Source organism: Odontesthes bonariensis, chromosome 24 (assembly GCF_027942865.1).
Source record: "Odontesthes bonariensis isolate fOdoBon6 chromosome 24, fOdoBon6.hap1, whole genome shotgun sequence".
In the NCBI taxonomy this organism is placed as follows: Eukaryota; Metazoa; Chordata; class Actinopteri; order Atheriniformes; family Atherinopsidae; genus Odontesthes; species Odontesthes bonariensis.
In genome coordinates this window covers 23,359,631-23,380,056 of record NC_134529.1, presented here as the reverse complement: position 1 = coordinate 23,380,056, position 20,426 = coordinate 23,359,631, and the positions used below count along the sequence as shown (strand labels likewise).

The window sequence follows — 20,426 nt, the reverse complement described above, 5'->3', positions numbered from 1 at the left end:
ACTAAAGGATAAGACAGTTGGGACCACAGACAGATGAACATCACTGACCGCACTTACATTTCAAATCCATTCTTTTTATTCTTCTTGTTCTACTCAATCCAATATAGTTTTTGGGTTGGTTTGTCAAAACCACATTTGAATCTGGTCAAAGCTTCCACAGAAAAAACACAAAATGTCTAAACATTTAGCCTTCAGATTGAGAATTTCACATAATGTGCTATAGATTTTAACAGTGTTTGGTAGCACAGCAAAATGTCCTGTTTGCAAGTTATTGACGTTTGGATGTATAAAAGTTGTACTTTTACACAAAGCTTGTGAAGGAAGCATTGTACTCTAGTTTTACATTTCTTCCCTTATCTACAGCTATCTGACACAATCTGAAAATACACATTGTTATAAACATTCAATGATGTGTTCAGGAACTGGGCTGTATATTTGCATTGTTTTCCTGTGGGGCTGATACGCAGTAATACAGGAAACAGGCAGAATGGCTGCTGAATATCTTTCTGCACAGAGACAGGAACATATGCAAGTTATTTTCCTTATTTCTGTACCAAAAAACCTGTTATGCTACAATGGGAGATGTTTAGTTGATGCATATACATTTATGTTAAAGTATAGTGAAAGGAGAAATTAGCAGATTCAGTGTTGATGTCGTTTGGGTGAGATATGCAGAGTGATATTGTGTGTCAAATGCTGTGCGTGTGCTTGTTGTACAGTATTTTAAACCTATGGAAAAGATGTTCAATTTGTGGATTCTAATCTGAGTTTACTGGTTTGAAATGCTAAACTGAAGAAAAGGTCAGTGTGTTTGCAGCTGACATGTTTGGAGGGTATCAACCATGCAGCAGAAAATTACATGCAGGGACGCAAAAAAAACAAACCTATGGTACCTTCATACAAGATTTGTTTATGTGTGTTTTTTTTATGTGGACACCTCTGTGCCTTTTTTTCCTTTTAAAAAGGGCATATGGCCATGAGGTTCTTTTTCTTTCAAATCCTTTTAAAGCTCAAGTGACCTTTATTTGAAATTGTGAAAGTGTAGACCCATGCCTAACCCTGGCCCATTGTGACAAGGCCTTTCAGCCTCTGCACACATGGTGCCCACCCATCCAGTTGAGTTACCCGGCACCCCACGCCTACACACTTATTTAGAGTTAGACTCACACTTAGTCATTTTCTTATAAACACAGAAGCCTCTCTCACATAATCCCATGAAGAAAAGTTAGACATAGAATTTACTGGCAGTGTGACGTTTACGGTATGAGTTCAGAAGCTGCCAAAATGATTCCAGTAATGTATGTATTTGTGCAAATGTGTGCACACATCTGTGTCTCCTCAGAAGTGGAAAAAAAAATCAGATATGGTTTATTTGTTTAAGAACAGCGCCTGTTCTCCATCAGAATAGATAGGGTGTGTGAGTTGCCAACCTCATGCTTTATCTGCTGTCTGCGGCATCACGAGTAAGTTAGTCAAGTTAATAAATTGGCAGAGTAATCGGGGGGGGGGTTCTGATTTATAACAGCTGTCTGATTGATATGTTCCCTCTCCCCTCTGTGTTGGTTTAGCATCTGATGGTGATGCAAGGTTTGTAAAACATGTAGTGTCCAAAATTCACTATATATTAAACCAAGACCTGAGAAAGACTGCCCAGCGAAACCTTGCACAGCATAATGCAAAAAGACAGACTTCAATGAACCACAGCACTCTGGAAGAGCACTGTTGGCAGCCGATTGGAAATGGAGTTTTGCTCTTAATGATCAGTGTTCTGATAAAAACATTGAATACAGTGTAGCAAACCACATAATAGCAAAGCAGAATGTAGTACTGGATCGATGTGATGAACCACAAATCTAGTGAAATAGAAAGGAGCTACAGCACTATTTAGATGAGTGAGCACTAGATGTTTTCAGCCAAATGTTCATGCTGGATCTGGTTCTGACTCCAGGCCAAGTTGAATACGTTCAAATTGCTCTTCAAACAAGCTCAAGGCAACTGTGAATGTACTAAGTGACCTTCCTCAACATAGCAACATAGTTTATGTTCAATGTCAGTACTTTTTTGGTTTTTCAAAGACTCATAGGATATGTTTAGTTTTTATTTAACAATATGTAACAGTAAAAAACATCTCATCCTGCAGTTTAGATGTAAAAAACTAGATTTAAAGATGTTATTATTATTATATTATAATATTAGTATATTGTTTCTTAGCTATTACAAATGTCATAAAATGTCTTATGTTTGAGCCATCTTTAACTACTCTCACTGCATAAATCTATCCATTTTCTATACCCACTTAATCCAACTCACGGTCGCGGAGGGGCTGGAGCCTATCCCAGCTGTCATTGGATGAGAGGCGAGGTGCACCCTGAATAGGGTGCCACATAGAGACAAACAACCATGCACACTTATACACACTTCTGGGGTCAATTTAGAGTCACCAATCAACCTGACATGCATGTTTTTGGGTGGTGGGAGGAAGCCAGAGTACCCGGAGAGAACCCGCACATACACGGGGAAAACATGCAAACTCCATGCAGATAGGCCCCAGCTGGGATTCGAACCAGGAACTCTTGCTGTGAAGCGACGGTGCTAACCACTACATGACCGTGCAGCCCCTCCCTGCATAATGGCACCATAAAATATGTTGATCACATGGATGACTATAATTGTCAAAACTGAAGAATAAGATACATATCACATTTCCAGAAAAGTTTGGGAGGTTTTAAGTGTGCAACAAAAACTCAAATCTCTAATTGGTCAATTTGTTCAAACCTTTATTGAAAAGATGAATAGAAATTATTTTCAGTTGCCCTTTTCACACAATAATTTTGGCATATTGGCACAAAAAACAGGTCATCATAAAATGCTACATCAGTGTATGCTTACAAAAGAGGGAACCAGTTCTGCAGAATCAGCTAAATGAGAGTGAGAAATAGAGTTGTGATTAAGAGAGGTGTATTTTGCTCTTCAGACTTGCCCATAAAGAACACACAGCAGTTCAGCACTGCGACTACCCTTGGCGCTGACTCAGAGGTGTATCAGTAAAACACCAACTTCAACTCCCTATTCCCATCTTAAGTGAACAATGTGAAAAGGACTAAAGTCTGTAAGTATTCTCCTGAGAGCTTGAAAAAGGACAAATAGACTTGTTCTTGGATCTTGTAGTTCATCAGAACTGACGAAGCCTTTCAGATGAGAGGTGAAACATCTGCCCTTGTTCATACTCTTAGGATTACCATGACCTGGATGACTGAGAATATACATCCACATATCTACAATGATTAACTCTACTGTAGTTAGAAAGTATTAACAAACCTAGAATTTGATGTCAGCAACTGAAAACACTATGCACTATGTAAGCCTTCCTTTTGATTACACTTTTTCATTTACCGTCACAAACCCTGGCCTTTGCATCTTTACCTGATAACAAATTGGATGATCTTCTCATCTTTGGCACATCAGACTCCCTGAATCTTTTCGCAATATTATGCACTTGTTGAAGATGTTGAAATTTTTCAATACACTCACACTACACCGTTCTTCCAAAACTGAATAAAAATATGGAACATTGAGCATATGTGGACGATCTATACATGCAGCAGTGATTCAAACCCCAACTGCATTATCTGGATGTGTTAGTCTGGTTTTGAGATGCTCCTTTTGGTATGATTTCAGTTGGAATAACATTTTAAATGTCTGGTTATGGTCAGATAAACAATTAATTAATTAATTTCTTTTGTCATTTAAATGGCTTTACTGAAAATAATGTCCTTTGTTCCTGTGTATGTTAGATGAAGATGCAAATAAATGAACAATTGATAGATTCAAGTTTTTGTTGCATTTCCCAACTTTTCTACTCAGTTGATGTACTTTCAAAGTCTCAAGGAATTGTTCACTAAACAGTGTAATTAACTCTTTTGTTTGTTAGTTTAAAAGAATTCTTCACTGATATTTGAAAAAGAATAAAAAAAGACAAAGAGAACAGATTTAGCCCTTCCCTAGGGATTAGTGGATATATCTTGAGTAATTCTGAACAAACATGTTGTACAATAACAGCTTCTTAAAGCTTTGAGGATAGATTTTCAAAATATCCTCAAAACAAAAGTAGTCCTACTTATTTTGACAGTGATAGAGAAAACTTTTACTGCCCGGTATTGTTTCAATATATATGTTTATGTGTATTACATATTATGAGTAAGCATTATTGTCACCCTATATACATAGACTACAAATGTTACAGTACTAGATACATGCTCGCTTTCCCACGTTCAGTAGCAACAGGTCATGAGGAGGAGGCCGGGAGGGGTTGGGAGGATCAAAACATGATAACCCTTTCGTGTCAGTGAACCAAGCTCTGGTATGAAGGGGAGAATGGTGGTCTTGGGGGTAGAGGGGAGGAAGAGAAAAAAGGATAAGAAATGTGAAATATATGATAAACAGAGACTGACACAGAGAGAAACAGGTGCGAAAAAAATGTGACCTGTGAAGAAAACTAAATACAAGTGAAGCCTGAAACATTTTCAGGGAGAAGTTATACAAAGAAGGACATAAAGCAAGAAAGAAAAAGTAACAGGAAAAAAAAAAATAGAGATAGACACACTGACAGACGTAAAGATAGTTAGACGAAAGTTGCTGATAGATTTTCCAGCGTGAAGGAACTCCTTGTGTGCTCCAACTTTTATCCGTAAAGCCCTTCTTAACTCCGCTCAGATGGGGCATAGAGTGACACTGATTAGCTATAATAACCACCAGAGAAATAGCCATTGTTGGGGATTCTGGGTAATATTAAAATGATGATAGAAAGCAACTGAAGGGCGTCTGCCTTTTAAATGTTTCTGTAATTGTTATCGAAAGAGACATCCATGGGTCAAGGGAGGACAGGGGGATGAGGACACAGTGTGGAGCCGGCGGACTGTGGTGGTTGTAAAACTATCACCTTGAGATTAAGCTTAGAGACACGTTTATTCAGAGATTTTAGTTGTTTTAACACATTTTTTGATACACATAACTGTACCAGAGTATAATTAATATTTAAGGCGGTTGATGTCAAAAGGTCTTAAGACTGAATTTAACTTTGTGGTTGCGAACAGAATTATTTTCTTAGATATGGTTTAAATGTAGTAAAAATGTCTTTGTAGTGAAGCAGCTACTGTTATTTTAGCCATAGAATGCAGCTGTTATTAGTGAAACTGGGTGCACAGTATTAGCCCAGCAGTAACTGGGAGGAAAAGTTTGAGACTAGCTAGTGAACGTGAAGCACGTAAGAGGTCAGACGCCAAACATAATTATGAAAAACCTCATGAAGAGCAAAGAAATCCATGTGAGTGGATATTGAATTTTAGTGTCTCACATTTGTTGGATGGCTAGATTCCAAATAAATTCTAATATGCTAATGTTCTTTATGTGTAAATAAGCCATTAGCTAAAAGGTTCATTTTGTCCGATTATGTGGCCACAAACTAAGTTAATGTGAACTAGAGTAAGACTTGAAGCACCACTTAAAAGGGTGTTAAACTGTGAAAGCATAATGCTCCAGTGAGGTGCGTAAGGCGTGCTGTCATCAGATGGTGTGTGGGTGGTCAGCTGTGTCTACTTGGCAATTTGTTATGACCTTGCAGACCTGTCAACTGATTTTTTTTTGTTGCGCATGACATGCGTTTGTACTGTAGATCCCTTATTTGATGGAATCTGATCCTCCATAGGGAGACTGTAGTTCAAAGTAAATAGTAAATGGACAGTACTTGTATAGCGCTTTTCTAGTCTAGCTGACCACTCAAAGCGCTTCTAACACTACATGCCACATTCACCCATTCACACACACTCATACAGCACGTCTATGTCTATACACACTAAGTGCTTTCTAATCATAAACACAAGAAAGTAAACACAAGAAACATGTGCTACAAAAGAAAATGGACCAGACTTAATGAATAATTCCCTAAATTCAACAATTAACCTTCTAATACTGGCTCAGTACCTAATAAAGAACCTCCTGACCCCTATAATCCTTATATAGACCAGTGAGCAGTGCTGACCAACAAGTCATTGGGGTCATCAGGTGGGAACCTCCTTTCATCAGTGTTTCGTCTAGTTGGGCCAACGACTCCTCCAGGAGGCTAGACAGTGATCACTGGCATCCCAGAGTCACTCCTCTAATGCCAGCCATCACTGTAAACAATTAGAAATTAGAAACAATTATGCATCCATGGACAACCAAAGTTTTCTGTGTGGGTACATTAGCAGCAGAGTAGAATTGACCTGTTAGAGGTAGATATTGGCAGATATAAATAGATATAAATATAAACATAAATCAGCTTATTCATTTTTCCGATACATAGCCAATTTGTGCCAAATCAACACAGAATTAGCCAAGTAGCTCTAAGTTGCCACTTTTAGGTTTGGGATTACATATTTGCAAAAATTCCCAAAATATGCTTTCCAAGAAAAGGATTTTTTGTTTCCTATCTTGAAAGATAGTAAACAGAAATTACCCACCTTAGTCATTGTGCTTTTGAGTTTAGGACTGGGAAAGCAAATTTTTCTTTGTTTCTGCTGGATATGTTAGTAGGTAGGCCTGCAATATACAGTATTTTAATCAATCATGTCATATCGGCTAAAATTTTTAACCTTAATGAGGCTTCGCAAACATGTCCACAAACATGTTATAGTGTATTGCTGCCACTTGGGTGCATGAGGTAGGCTATGGGCTGCTCTTGGTTGTGTTGAGGCCGTTGTTGGTGCTTTAGCTTCGCCCTGCTTTGAAAACAACAGAAGTAATAGTTCACAAAGATCTGCTTTGTGATGGAGTGGAAATAAGTGTTTAAATAATGAAGATGGTTCAGTGCAGTTGTTGTCTGTACTTTTCATCTGTGCTTCTGTGCTATGTATTATTTTTTGCTCTTCATACTTGGCATGTCTGTGTTGCAAAAAAAAACAAACGTGTTTGTTCTTTTCACCGTTGTTGCTCCATTGACAGATCATTGATGGATCAACTCTGCAGTTGAAGCAGAGGTTGGAACAACATTTTAGAGATTTTCTTTGCACATGCCACTTCACATCTTCCCCTTCATCCTTCAGTCCCTTTGTGCTGTGTCAGCTATTGTTAATTTCTCTGCTGTCACAAGAGACACATTAAGAAACTGAAAGTTACTTTTTTTTTTAACTCTTTTTGCACTTTAAATTAGTAGACTAAGAGTAAGCTTAATCTGTCATCTATTCCACTTAACTTGTGTAAGAAAGGTGTCTCATTACAACCAAAATGTTTTGTAGTGCAAAGTTAAGTTTTTCAATGTTGGGCAACCGAGTTGCTGATGTATTAAATTTTAACATTTCAACACATAGTGAAGAACATCTCTGAAAAGAGGAAATTTATTATAGTTTTGGTGCTATGAATATAACCAGTGGTAGTATTTTACAAAGATATGCAGAAACACTACAATGATATGCACATGTGTGTTTGTGTGTGTGTGTGTGTGTGTGTGTGTGTGTGTGTGTGTGTGTGTGTGCATCTGTGTCTGTGGGGGCTGGTTAATGTTGAGTTGGAAAGGCAGTACAATGGCACTCTTTGTTGAGACCGTGCAGTTATCCTGAACTGATCTGACATTTGCACCCATTTCTCTTGAGTGTTGTGGAGAATAATAATCAAATCCAGGATTCCAGATATTGATCTCGAAACTTGTGGTGGAGCCTCACAGTCAACAAGTGACCAGATTTTTCATTATTATTTATTTTCCCTTTTTTGTTTGGAAACAAAAGAGTGGAACCGGAATGTATACTGAGTGTATAAGGTTGCTTTATATGAGATCTGCTATGTTTGTGTTAACGCCTAACTCCAAAACTGACATCCGTCACAGTTATTCATTTGACATTTCCTTTTCCATGTTTGTCTGTGTGTTTTATAGGAACTGGTGTGCTTATGTGGTGACTCGCACGGTTAGCTGTGTGATGGAGGATGGAGTGGAGACGTACATCAAACCGGACTATCAGCGGTGTACCTGGGGCCAGTGTCCACGAGTGGCGTGAGTATCAATTCCTGTTGGTGTATCATAAGCCGCTTTCGGACTGTAGGAACCTTTGGCAGTTCTAATAACCTTTTAATCCGCGGGGCCGTTTTCTCCCGTGTTCGGACATACAGGAACTCGGGGCTTTCTCCCTTAGTTCCTATAACTATTTAGCTCCTTCTCCGAGGTCGGGTCTTTTCATAGTTCTTATAGAACTAATCTAACGGAGGTGTGTGGTGGTCAGTAGCTACGCCCCATGTCATGCTATCACGGCTGAAATGTTTCCTCATAGACACAGACACAACCGGCGGGTGTTTAATAAGTTAAACTTACACTGGTCTCATTTGTCTGCAGCGCTCTGCTCTCCTTTCTTCCTTCATGAAATGAAAAAGTATCGTCTCCTGACTCTCTCTGTGAGCTTTTCCAGCCTCGATATTAGACGCCTGATGTGATTGTCCATGATTAATATCACCATCATGCAGACCATAAACACGGTGGCCTCCCTGGTCTCCATATTAGCTTCTTGGTGGTGTTTTTTCTACTCTCCTTACTTTTACCGTTTTGTTTTGTGTTTGAATGTAGCGTTAAACGGCTAACGGCTAACACGTCACTGAAGCAGACGGCTGCGCGCGGCGCATCAGTCCCTATCAGGTCCCGACTCATGTGCGAATGCAGACTGAAACAGTTCCACTGGGGAAGGATAGTTATCAGAACGAAATTCGAGGAGGGTAGTTCTGATAACTACTTTCTTAGAACGGTCTGTCCAAAAGCGGCTATAACTTCACTAATTCTCCCTCTTTGCTGCTGGACTCTGAATCTTTATCTGGTGTTGCTTCTATAACTTCTTGACCTCAGAGTTTGTATCCTCCATTTATCCATCATCTGCTCCTCTTTCTTCTCCGGTGACACTGATTTTGCAGAGTTTCAAATGACCTGCTCAGGAAGGTGCCTGGTTGCAGCTGGGCTTGTGTGCAGCCAGAGCATCGGTGGCGGCATGATTTCAGCTCAAGATTTGACTGGCTAATCTCAGTGATAAAGTACTGTTCTCACATGTTGTGGTGGAGCTTTCCATTCGGTGTAATGCAGCCCTGGGAATATCCAGTATTCCAAATCCAGCAGCAAATTTGCTATAAATAGGACATGCTGGGTGATTTACCAAATGTGGGTGTTGTGCTTGCAACTTTATTCAAAAGTTGCTAATGTTTAGCTTCTTTTGAAGTTTTTCCTGTGTTTTGACCTTGGACTTGCTGCTTGATCCTCATGCCTGCCAGGGGCCTCGATGTAAACCTGGGCTATGCTAAGAATGAAGCCAGCTTTGTTTCCAGGCACCACAGTCTAGTCTCTAACCCACTAAAAACAGTGAAAAAGTCTCTTCTTCTTACCCAGTTTTTTTTCCCTTGATTCTCCTCCTTTCTCTCTTCTTTCTTTAACTTCACAAAACTCTGGCTCCATTCCTCCAGGCCTCGCTTTATATTTCCTATGAGAGGACCCCTTCTTTTTGTCTCACAGTTAAAGTATTTTCTTTTATCGCACAGAAAGACTCTTGACTGGCATAAAGGGGAGAAATCTTCTCACAGTCAGGGCTTGTGAGCAAAATTGTGATGTAGCTTTAAACCTTTATTTAGACTTCTAGCCAACTCTGGTCTATTTATTGCATTGTTGCTGCAACAGGGAGTCTTTTCAGTTGCAGAGTTGAATGACACATTAATGATAAAACTACACTAGAGCTTTCCAAATAAAACATTCATATTTTTTTTCTTGGAAATCTTCTATGAACACGACATTCAGATTTAGTACCTGAATAAAGGCAATTTCTTTTGGAAAATAAAAGAGAAATTACAGAGACAGAAATAACATTTAAGGTTTATAAAGCTCTCCTAATCCCATCCATTAGCTGAAATCCAATAATTTCCTGACACACTGCACATTGAACAGTGTACAAAGCAGTGTTGGTGTTCAGAAAGTTGGCTTGGACTTCATTTTTGCAATATAGTGTACAATAAATACATTTTAAGTTCAATCTTTATAGTTTTGATTTTAAATCTCCTTTTATTTTAAACCTGTTGTATTTAGTACCTTTCAGACGCTGCTTTTCATTAAACTGACGGGAGCTTAACATGTTGCTGTCATGTTGGAATGAGCACCCTGGTGCCAAACCATTTCATTCTCTTAGATTATGTAAAATTAGTTGTTCAGAGGAATCCGACAAATTGCATTATAAAATGAATAAATGATAACTAATTTTTTTTGTTTTTTCAGTGTCTGAGCCAAATAGAGAGAAAACTGGGTTTAAAAGTGTTTAAACTCTGTCTGACTATATAACAATACTTCTAATTGTTTCCATTTATAGCCATTTGGTTAAATACAAAGCTGCTTTTTTGCTAGCTTAATAGGCATTTTTATGGCTAACAACATATTGTCATGAAAAAACTGGAACTCTTAAAGTTTTGTGTGGTGCTGTTGTTTCTCATCTCACAAGTAGCAGTGATGGTGTAGACAGTGTCCTCAGGGGAAGTAAAATATCACGTTTTTCTCAAATTAATAACTGAGTGAAAGTAATTTAATGACTATCGTTACTGTTGTGTAGTTAAACCATCATGATAATAGCCACTGGTGAATAAGCTTAAACATCTAGAAAAGTATTATTTTCCATTTACCAGTGGTATGTTTTACACAACCACTTTGCGCTTGGTATGCTAACGTGAATTGCTCTGGCATTACGGAATATTGTTGTTGAGATACCTCACTTGATGTTCTGTCCTTTGCTATCTCCATCACTTTCACAGGACCAACTCAGTTAAACGTGAGGAAGGTTAATGCAAAAGTGACCAATATCTGAATGAGCAAATGCTTACAGTTTTATAGATTGATGAAGCCATTAATACTACATGTATCTCATGTCTGAAATAGGTTTCAGATCACGTGATAAACACACAGTTACCCATATCCCTATCTATGTTGTTACTGTGGCAACAACAACAAAACTATAAAGTCAAGACCCAATATTTAATTGTAAAGACTGTCTTATTGAGTCAGAACAAATTTCTGTATCATCCTCAGCTACCGGACATACAGGAGGCCAAGGTACAAGGTAGCTTACAAGATGGTGACGGAAATGGAGTGGAAGTGTTGCCATGGTTTCTCAGGGGAAGACTGCCATGATGGGCCAAAGGGAACCCCTGACACTCGCATCACGCAGACCGGTTACAACACAGGGGGTGGACAGAGGGGAGGAGAAGGTAGGGAGGATTCTATGGAATTTAAAATCAATGTAATTAAAATATTGAGTCTGGATTTTTCGGATGTGCTTAATTTTGGGAAACACTAAGAAAACACTAAAGATGTGAATATGTGACGTGTAAAAATGGGCAACACTGCTGCACCTGAAGCCCTTAAAAACCTCAGTTTGATGTTGGACAGTGCGCGTGTGGTTTTATCATTTATGACTGACAGTGACAGCATCAGCAAATAAACCTCAAATGGTCTTCAGAATTTGATGGTGACTGCGGTTGGAGCTTGGAAGTGCATGACATCAGTTTTTCCAACTGAACCCAACCGTACTTTGGAGATTTTTCCAGAGAGAAAGGATAACACATGCAGAAATCTTTCAGTTGAAATTACCAACACTGTACAGACTTTTGCAGTTGTGTTTATTAAGGACATAGTTCATTCAAAGTTGTGGGCAGATGTAAAGAAAACTTTTCAGGTTAAGATTTGTTCAATCTGTTCACAAAGTTTTAGGATTCAAGGCCTAATTGTGTTTGTATTTTGCAAACAGTAAAATATGAAACTTAAGAATCAAACCGAACACCTTCTTCTCCACTGATGTATCGACTCTAATTCCTCCCCTTTTTCCCAGGTGACACAGAGAGGATTCGGCAGCTGGAAGACACCATCCGCAGTCTGACCAAAAACCTTCACAACATGCAGACCACCATTAATGGAATAAACCAAAGGCTGTATGTGAATGTTGTTGTCAATACATCATCTGTGTGTTTTACTGCATGAAGTTCATTCACCTGCGCACTGAAGTCCTGTTTGAGAACATTCAGGAAACACACATATGTCAGTTTTAGGCACCTTATGTAAGACTTTCCATGTGTCTCTGTTTATGGCAGTAGGTCAATTTATTAAGAGAGACAACCCTTATTTGTTCAAATATATAGATAGGAAGACATAATTAGTTCATAATTAGTTCATCCTCAACAAGTAGGATGTTATGTAAATAAGTGGTGAAAGCCGCTAATTTTGGACTATAGTTTGTGTATTCTCCATCTCACTCCAAACATCACTTCCCTGTTTACACTATGCTTTTAGGTGAATTGAAGTGTCAATTTCCTTTTATGTTATAAATTGAAAAACACTAATCTTAGTTTATAACAAACTTAGACAAACCTTGCGGAAATCTAAACCCTTTTCTTTTTTTGTAGGCCTGGACTGAATGGGGCCATTGTCCCTGCTGATTCTGCTCAGCCACACATGAAGGAAACCATTAACAGTATTCAGACTAAACTGGATCATCTTTATAACAGAACACAGGTACTCTGTGCATCATGTGTCTCTCTGATTGCCTAGATATGTAGAATTCAAATACATAGTGCAAGGATGGACCCTATTCATTCATTTGGTTGCTTAGGTCCATGATCAGACCCTGCTTACAATCAACGACCACTTGGTCAATGGAGGAGGCAATGAACTGGATGGAACAGCTGGCAGGGGAGGGGGAGGAGGAGCAGGCGGTAACCAACTGAACACACTGAAAGAGGAGATACTAACAGAATTGGAGAGAAGGGTGTCTCTCTCCTGCTCTGCCTGCCAGGTGAATATCATCATATGACAATCGATACACAAATATTCACTGAAAGTTGACAAAATGTTTTAAAAAATGAACGCTTCTAGGGCCAGATTCAAAAACCTGTGTAGTTTTGTGAATGAAACTGTGGCTGCACACAAGGGCATAAATATGTGAATGCATTCTTTTGGCAAGATTTACAAAGCAGTTGGTATAGCTGTTACTTCGAAAATGTGTTTTCAGATCATTTTAAAAAATATGAACAATGGGCATGGGCAATGAGAAGATATTTTGAGGGGCTCTCTTCTGAAATCACAAACAGAGCAAAAACTGCTGAATGGAAAAGAGAAACAGGAGTGATTAGCTTTGTAGCTTCAGAGCAAAGAACCTTGCAGATAAAAATAAATGCCAGGAACCACACAAAAAAAAGTGCATCTCGCACGAAGACAACATCAGGGCTGTGGGAGGAAGACAGAACTGTTGCTTTATCTGCAACTGAGGAACACATTACTGTTTCCCCTTCATTATATCAGGCTTCAATTGCTCTGAAAACATGTGTGCCTTTATTCTGAACAATGCGTGACATTCTCATTGCACGTCCTTTCTTTATAAATATCAATTTGCGTGTGGGGACGGCATTAACAATGTTTTTTTTCATGCGCACACATCATTTACACATATGGCCTCTAGTTTATTTAGCTGTTAAATGTTCATGCCTCTCCCCTTATGGGGCTCTGTAAATGATTTCTGCTGCCTCCAGCAGTAAAAGGTAATGACCACAAGAAGGCTGTAACACAAGAAAACAGCCCTCCAACTTGAACCACTATGCAAACAAATAATAAAACAAACAAAATAAAAAACATTAACAGGAAAAGAAAAGGTTTTTAATCAAGCAGTGAAAGAAAATTGCTAAAAGGGAAGCAACGACACAGCCAGCCGCAGTTTTCCTAACTCTATGGCAGAACTGTAGAGTTAAAATTTAATGTAAAAAGTGGAAATCTGAACCCTTCAACTATAGTCACATGAAGGTCCCACTATCATAATTTCCTAAACTTTCAGATCAGTTATGAAGGGCCTCCGATGGAGCAAAGATTTATTGGTACACAGGTGAACAGTACTCAGTAAAATACTCAGATTTTTAAATTATAGTAACAGTATGTATTTTGTCATTGGTAAAATTCTTTGCATGTTAAACCTGATGTTACAAGTCAGATCCAGGAAGCTGCTGTCCTCATCATGTTATTTTCCTCCAGACCGGTGTGGATGACCTGAGACGGCAACAGGAGGAGGACAGGGAACGGATCAGAGCCCTAGAGAAGCGGGTCAACTCCATTGACCAGTACTTGAGGCAAAACTTGGAAATCTCCCGCAGTGAGACTGAGCGTTCCCAGGCCTGCTGCAACACAGTCACAGAGCTGGAAAAGAGGCTGTCTGATGTAGATGTCCGAGTCACATCCACTGAAAACAAGTGTGACACCATTAAAGGGCGACTAGATAAGGAGCTAGCTGGGACAGGTGGAGGAAAGGGAAAAGTGACAGAGGAACGGTTCAGTAGCAGACTGAGAGAATTTGAAAAAAGGGTGAATAATACTGTGAGGAAGGTGGAGCAGAGGTGTACAAACACTGCAAACAACATGAAAGACACAGTCCAGAGAGATGTCACCCAGCTGCGCAACATGGTCCTCAGCCGGCTGGATGACCACAGCTTCAAGATTGGAAAAATAGAGCTGGAGGTGGATGTTCTCGGAGACACCGTTACAGATCATAGTCGACGTCTAAGCCAGCTGGAGAATATCACTACCTTCCTTGACAGAAGACTAACATCAACCACAAAAATGTGCAATGAGACCTGTGGGCGTAATGGAAAAGGCCAGACGACTGATGACACTGTGAAAGTCTTGGAATGGAGAGTTATTGCCAACGAAGAAGACATCCAAAAATTTAATACCAAGCTGAACAATTTGTCTTTGACGGGAGACTCACTGATCGACAGAGTGATCGACTTAACTACTGATGTCAATAGGATAAAAGCTAAGACAGGGGAGAATGGTGAACTTTTTAACCAGATTGTCACAGAGATTGTTGAAACATTGGGCCGTGACTTTGAAGACTGTTCTGTTTGCAGCAGGATAGAGCAAGACTTTAGCTCACTTGCCAATTCCACCATGACCGGCCTTAACAAGTGTCAGACAGAACTGAAAGATCTGCGGAAAAAACTGGACTCGGGAGAATCCGCCTGCTCTCAGATTTGCTCTAACCTTCAGGAGGAGGTGGGCAGACTCAGAGAGGAAGTAGGAGAATGTACAGGAGAGTGTAAGACCAACATAAATGATCTGAAGAATCGTTTGGATGGTCATACTGTCCATAATGGAAGGTTAGGAGGTGATCTAAAGTACATCCAGGGAGAGTTGGATGAGGTCATGCTCACATTTAACTCCATTAATAACACTCTGAAGGGCCTGGGAAAGACCGTCAAGACACATGGAAACACGCTCACAGATCTGACCAACACCAAGGACAGCATCAGTAACGAGGTGGGCTGATGTGATAACACTTCTACTAAATCTTGTGTGTTTTACTGTAATGCTGACCTTTGTGAATCTGTCGATCTGTGACCATCTGCTAGTTGTAAAGTTCTAAGGCGTGCTAAGTTTGCTTTTTTTTTTGCGTGCTAAGTTTGCTAAATACTGGAGCAACAAACACATAGTGCAGTTTATTATAATGAGAACGATGAGTCATTAATTTTGCAAACACTTTGGTAATAATGTTTAGTTATTTTTTTTAGTTATCAGGGTTCATTACTAAAAAGTTTCCTGTCAATTTATCCAGCAGCTGCTTGGATAGGAAAAAAAAAAGAGCTATGGTCTGGCCAAACTGCCTGTGTGGCTAAAAAAAGCCTAAATAAGAGAAAAATCTGAACAGTATTTATTTGTTTAACATAAATCAGATTTCCCAACCTCTTGCTTGAATGTCTCATGACCCCCTCAGTTTTATGTTGAAACTCAAGCCCAAGGCTGGGAACCATTCTATGATGCTGCATTTTAGCCATGATCCTAAAATGATTATATCAAAAATTAGGCTGATGTTTTATTAAACTATACACTGTAAAAATACAAATTCAATAGTTTTCACATAATATTATTATAGTTATGAAAATGTTTTAGAATAAACTAAATATCTTAGTTTTCTTGACAGACATGACTTGGATTAAACGTCTTTTTACGTGTCTAAGATTCCACTGAGACAAAGACAGTAAAAAGTTTTATTTGCAGTAGAACTTTGTCAAATCCAAAGTACACACAATAACAAGTTTCTACTTTGTCTTCAAGGTGAACAATTTGCAAAACGAGTTGACGGAGCATGTTGATGACTCGAAGATTCGATTCAACAATCTGGGCAAAGAGATCCAAATAATTAGGAGCAACTATGTGACAGAGGTGAGGGAGTGTCGGCAGTCCAGCGATGGCCTGGACCGAAGACTCTCCAAGTTGGAGGGGGTCTGCGGCCGTTTTGACTCTTTCTCAGACAGCCTGGAGAGGATCAAGGAGGGACTGAACAGACATGTGTCTGGCCTGTGGAGCTGTGTTAATGGACTCAATGTCACAGTGACGTCTCAAGGAGATCTTATTGACAATATCCAGAACGTCCAGCTGGAGAACGTCCACTCCAAGTTACACATGCTGAACTCCTCAGTGCAGGATTTGGGCAGGCAGTTCCACATTTTCACAGAACAAGACTTTAAGGGTGAGTTACAGAGGATGGGGGCATGGGATTTAACTTTTAGTCAAGAGAAAACTCTCACTTGAAGGATGGAACGGCCACGGCTGAGGTTAACACAGACCAAAGAAAGAATTCACTTAGGAGCCTATGTCTGAAGCAGATGTTTTTATAAACACGAGTGTGAAAGGCACATCTTAGTCCAGGGTAAATGTCTTGGCTCACTTCACTTGTTTTTGGGATCCTCCTAAGAGATATCACTGGTAAACAAGGTTTTCATCGTGGTATTTCTTTGGTGTGCCGACTCATCAAACATTCCACCCCTTTAGGTCCACCAGGTCTACCCGGGCACCGTGGAGAGAGAGGTGAACGCGGAGCCCAGGGTCCTGTCGGACCACGAGGGAGTGTGGGATCTCCAGGCAGTGTTGGCAGGCAGGGACCAGTGGGACCCCCAGGTAAAAACAAGCTAAGCATAAGACATCAGCATTTACTGGTGTACAAGTTGATGGTGTGATCTTACCGCCTTCACATCTTGTATAGTTACAGTCTGATGATAAATCAAAATAAACAGCTCGAATGGTATTGTTGGGTGATTAACTCAGTATTTTTTATCTTTCGTCTTACATTTCAGGTCTCAGAGGCGAACAGGGTATGTGCTGTTCTTTCTAAACGAGATGAAAGTCCTTTTAACCCTTTGATCTTTAATTCGCACTAACTCGTACTCTCTGTTTCTGCTCTGTCATCAGGTCTTGCAGGGTCTGATGCTCATGTGCCACGCCTTTCATTCTCTGTTGCACTGACTCGCCCGATGAGAAGTTCAGGAACCATAATGTTCAACGATGTGTTTGTAAATGAAAATAACGCCTACAATACCAAAACAGGTGAGCGCTGCTGCAATTACACTAGGTCATTGTCAAGTCAGTTTTGCATAGTCTAAAATGTTAAAATAAAATTGTTTATTTTTACTTTATTACAATTCAATACTATACAATATTATGAATAAAGTATTTTATTTATTTTATAAAGTATTTTTTTATTTCTATTCTTCTATTATATTCAAAAGCTTTGTTTATCCAAATTACAAAATAAGCCAAGTAGATCTAATTATTTAGCTCAGAATCTTAAAGTTCATTTGACTATAGCATTTTAATGCTGCTACTACTGCAGACATAGCTACTGTAATTTAAACTTTTGTAGATACACATGATTAGCCATATCATATTCACCGCCTGCCTAATATTGAGTAGTTGTCTTTATGCTGCCAAAAGAGCATCAGCGTGTGGACAGGAACATCTGAAGGTGTCCTAGAGTCTCTGGTGCGAGATGTTAACAATAGATCTTTTGAGTTGTGGGGTAAGATAGGTAGCAAGTGTCAAATGAACAACTGTGTAAATACCAGGATGTAGTGTGTTTTCCCAGCAGAACAGTGTATCATAACAAGATGAGCAGTCTGATCCCCTTTACTTGCGAGTGGCCTTAATGTTATGGTTGATCTGTGTATTTAGCTTGTTTAAGCTAGGGGTTCCAAATTGTGTCTGGCCCCTCTAAAGGGTAATGAGCTAAACCTGAAGAGTCATGACATCAAAAAGATCAAAAGAGAAAAGAAGAAGAAGAAAAAAATACTCATACATTCTGTGACAAATTAATTTTATAGGATTATTTCATGATCTCTACTGATTCGTGACATGTTGAGTACTTTTCACCCTTAAGGCGATGCACAAGGCATTGACTCGTGAGATTATTAGTCATCAAGGAAACTTGATAATGAATATTTAGAACCACTATTCAGTAGATGTGAAGCAAAAATAATTTGTCTGAAATTCCCATTTTCATTTATGATTGATATACATTTATTTTTTTCATCCTATAATTTAGTTTGTAAAATAAAAAGCTTTCAACGTATTTGGGCATTTTCAGTGCAATTTGAAAACTGGGCATACTTGACATCATTGAAATAAAGATTGTAGTGTTAATTTCAACTTTACCTTACCTTCAAAATGTTGCTTCAGTTTAATATGTGCTCGCTTTCTCCATCTGTGACACTACAATTAAAATGCAATTCTGTAATGAGCTGTTTTATAGCAGTCTATCAAATCGGATGTTGACCATCCCAAAAATAGTAAAAAAAAAAAGTCTGCTATAGTCATGCATCAGCAGCCATCTAATTTCGCCTCTGTCTCCTAGGCTTATTCACAGCACCTGTGCGTGGTAAGTACTTCTTCAGTGGCATCCTGACGGGTCATAAAAACATCAAGATCGAGGCAGTGCTGTCCAAGTCCAACAGTGGCGTTGCCCGAGTGGATTCAGCAGGGTATCAGCCTGAGGGCTTGGAGAAGCCTATGGCGGAAGCCAAACACATCCCTGGAGCTGTGGCTGTGTTTAACATAATCTTGCACCTTGAGGCAGGGGACACGGTGTGCATCGACCTCGTAACCGGCAAGCTGGCATACTCCTCCGAACCTTTGACCATCTTCAGTGGAATGCTGCTGTACGAGTCCAACTGATTGGATAAAGTGTGATGCATCACAATATGTTCAATTTTTATCATGAGAGCATCTGCTGCGTCTGTTGGACTCTAAGAGAAAGAGCCAGAGACAGTCGAAGAGACTGATATATGTGGACTGGATTCATCAGCAAACAGAAAAATGCTTCATACTTTACTTTATTTGCTGAGAAGGTTGAAAACCTCTTTTCGAATCACAATGATTTATTTTGTGTTTCAAAGCTTTAAGGAAGACTGTGCAAAAAGCTATTGTGTTTTTTACTCTTTGTCACGTATTTTCTTCTGGAAGAAATGCCACTGCAGGGTTATCTTAGAATTTTATATTTTTTTGTTATGTTATAAACTTGAATACTTTACTGACTACAACTACACAGCTTTTAGGTCTCACATGTGGTAGAGGAAGTATATTTAGCAAAAGGATGCAAGATTTAAAATATGGGTGCTCTGGTGTTTTTTTCTTTTGTTTTTTTTCTTCTGTGCCTGTGCTATCCTCCCACAGCATTCCAAATATTCAGAGGTCACACACTTTTTCTGTTGCTTTTTTTTTTTCCAAAGGTGGTTTATCTTCCTATTACTCTGTTTCATTCTGACCACAAGCAAATTCCCAGAAACATAACGCTGAGTGCCAATTGTATTGGAAAAAAATGCAAAGGGGACACAGTCCAAACCACGACTCTTTGGGAGGAAATGCACAAATGAAGTCACTGACAGTTCAGAAGAGAAACCACAGGATTTTATAAATCATGCCACAGTAAAACAATAAGACCATTTTAGGACATTAGCTATGCCCTGAAAAACAAAGGAGGGAGAAGGAGTGTCAGGGAGAAGAAAGGGGAATTTTTTCTTTGTCCTAATAAGGGACATCTAAATTCGGTGGAAGATCAAGTAGGCCTAGTTAAACTTATGAGGCTGTTGCTATCGGTCTATCTTACAGAGAAAATGTGATGTATTAGATTAGAGTTACGGTAAGGGTTATTGCTATAGCCAACAATAATAAATGACTAAGCTAAACATGTTTTTATTGTCCCACGTCTTTAAAGACTACCAGTGCGTGTCTTTGAAATTGTGTTTTCAAAGTGCTCGCAATATAAGGTTTGTAGATATTGTTGAATGGATTTCAAAAGAAACATTGCAGATTTTCTGCAGATTGGGCCACAAAGATTATTTCATTAACATAAATAGATTAACCTTTCAGATCTTACTTATGCTCTTACCTTTTCTCCTCAGTCCTCAGCATGGGAGTTAAATTTGATCCGTCTATGCATTATATAACCCTCTCAGACTGTAAATATTTTTCAACACATGTACTATTATAAGATTTTTATGAGTTACCATTTCACCTTGACAAGTTCTGTATGTTTTCTGTGTTTTGTCATATGTGTGCCTCAAATACAGATACCCAGTTTTACACA

At 39.1% G+C, this 20,426-nt stretch overlaps 1 protein-coding gene across 1 annotated transcript in view; it reads left to right on the top strand.

Moving 5' to 3' along the window:
* emilin1a (elastin microfibril interfacer 1a) overlaps positions 1-20,426 on the top strand; it is a 31,663-nt gene extending 11,237 nt beyond the window's left edge. Inside the window, exons 2-12 of the mRNA XM_075458775.1 lie at positions 7,904-8,020; positions 11,063-11,241; positions 11,862-11,961; positions 12,433-12,541; positions 12,639-12,821; positions 14,048-15,328; positions 16,124-16,538; positions 16,841-16,966; positions 17,143-17,160; positions 17,258-17,392; positions 18,696-20,426. Of these exons, the coding sequence (XP_075314890.1) occupies positions 7,904-8,020; positions 11,063-11,241; positions 11,862-11,961; positions 12,433-12,541; positions 12,639-12,821; positions 14,048-15,328; positions 16,124-16,538; positions 16,841-16,966; positions 17,143-17,160; positions 17,258-17,392; positions 18,696-19,015 (2,983 nt within the window). The 3' untranslated portion in view covers positions 19,016-20,426. The remainder of the gene's footprint in view (positions 1-7,903; positions 8,021-11,062; positions 11,242-11,861; positions 11,962-12,432; positions 12,542-12,638; positions 12,822-14,047; positions 15,329-16,123; positions 16,539-16,840; positions 16,967-17,142; positions 17,161-17,257; positions 17,393-18,695) is intronic.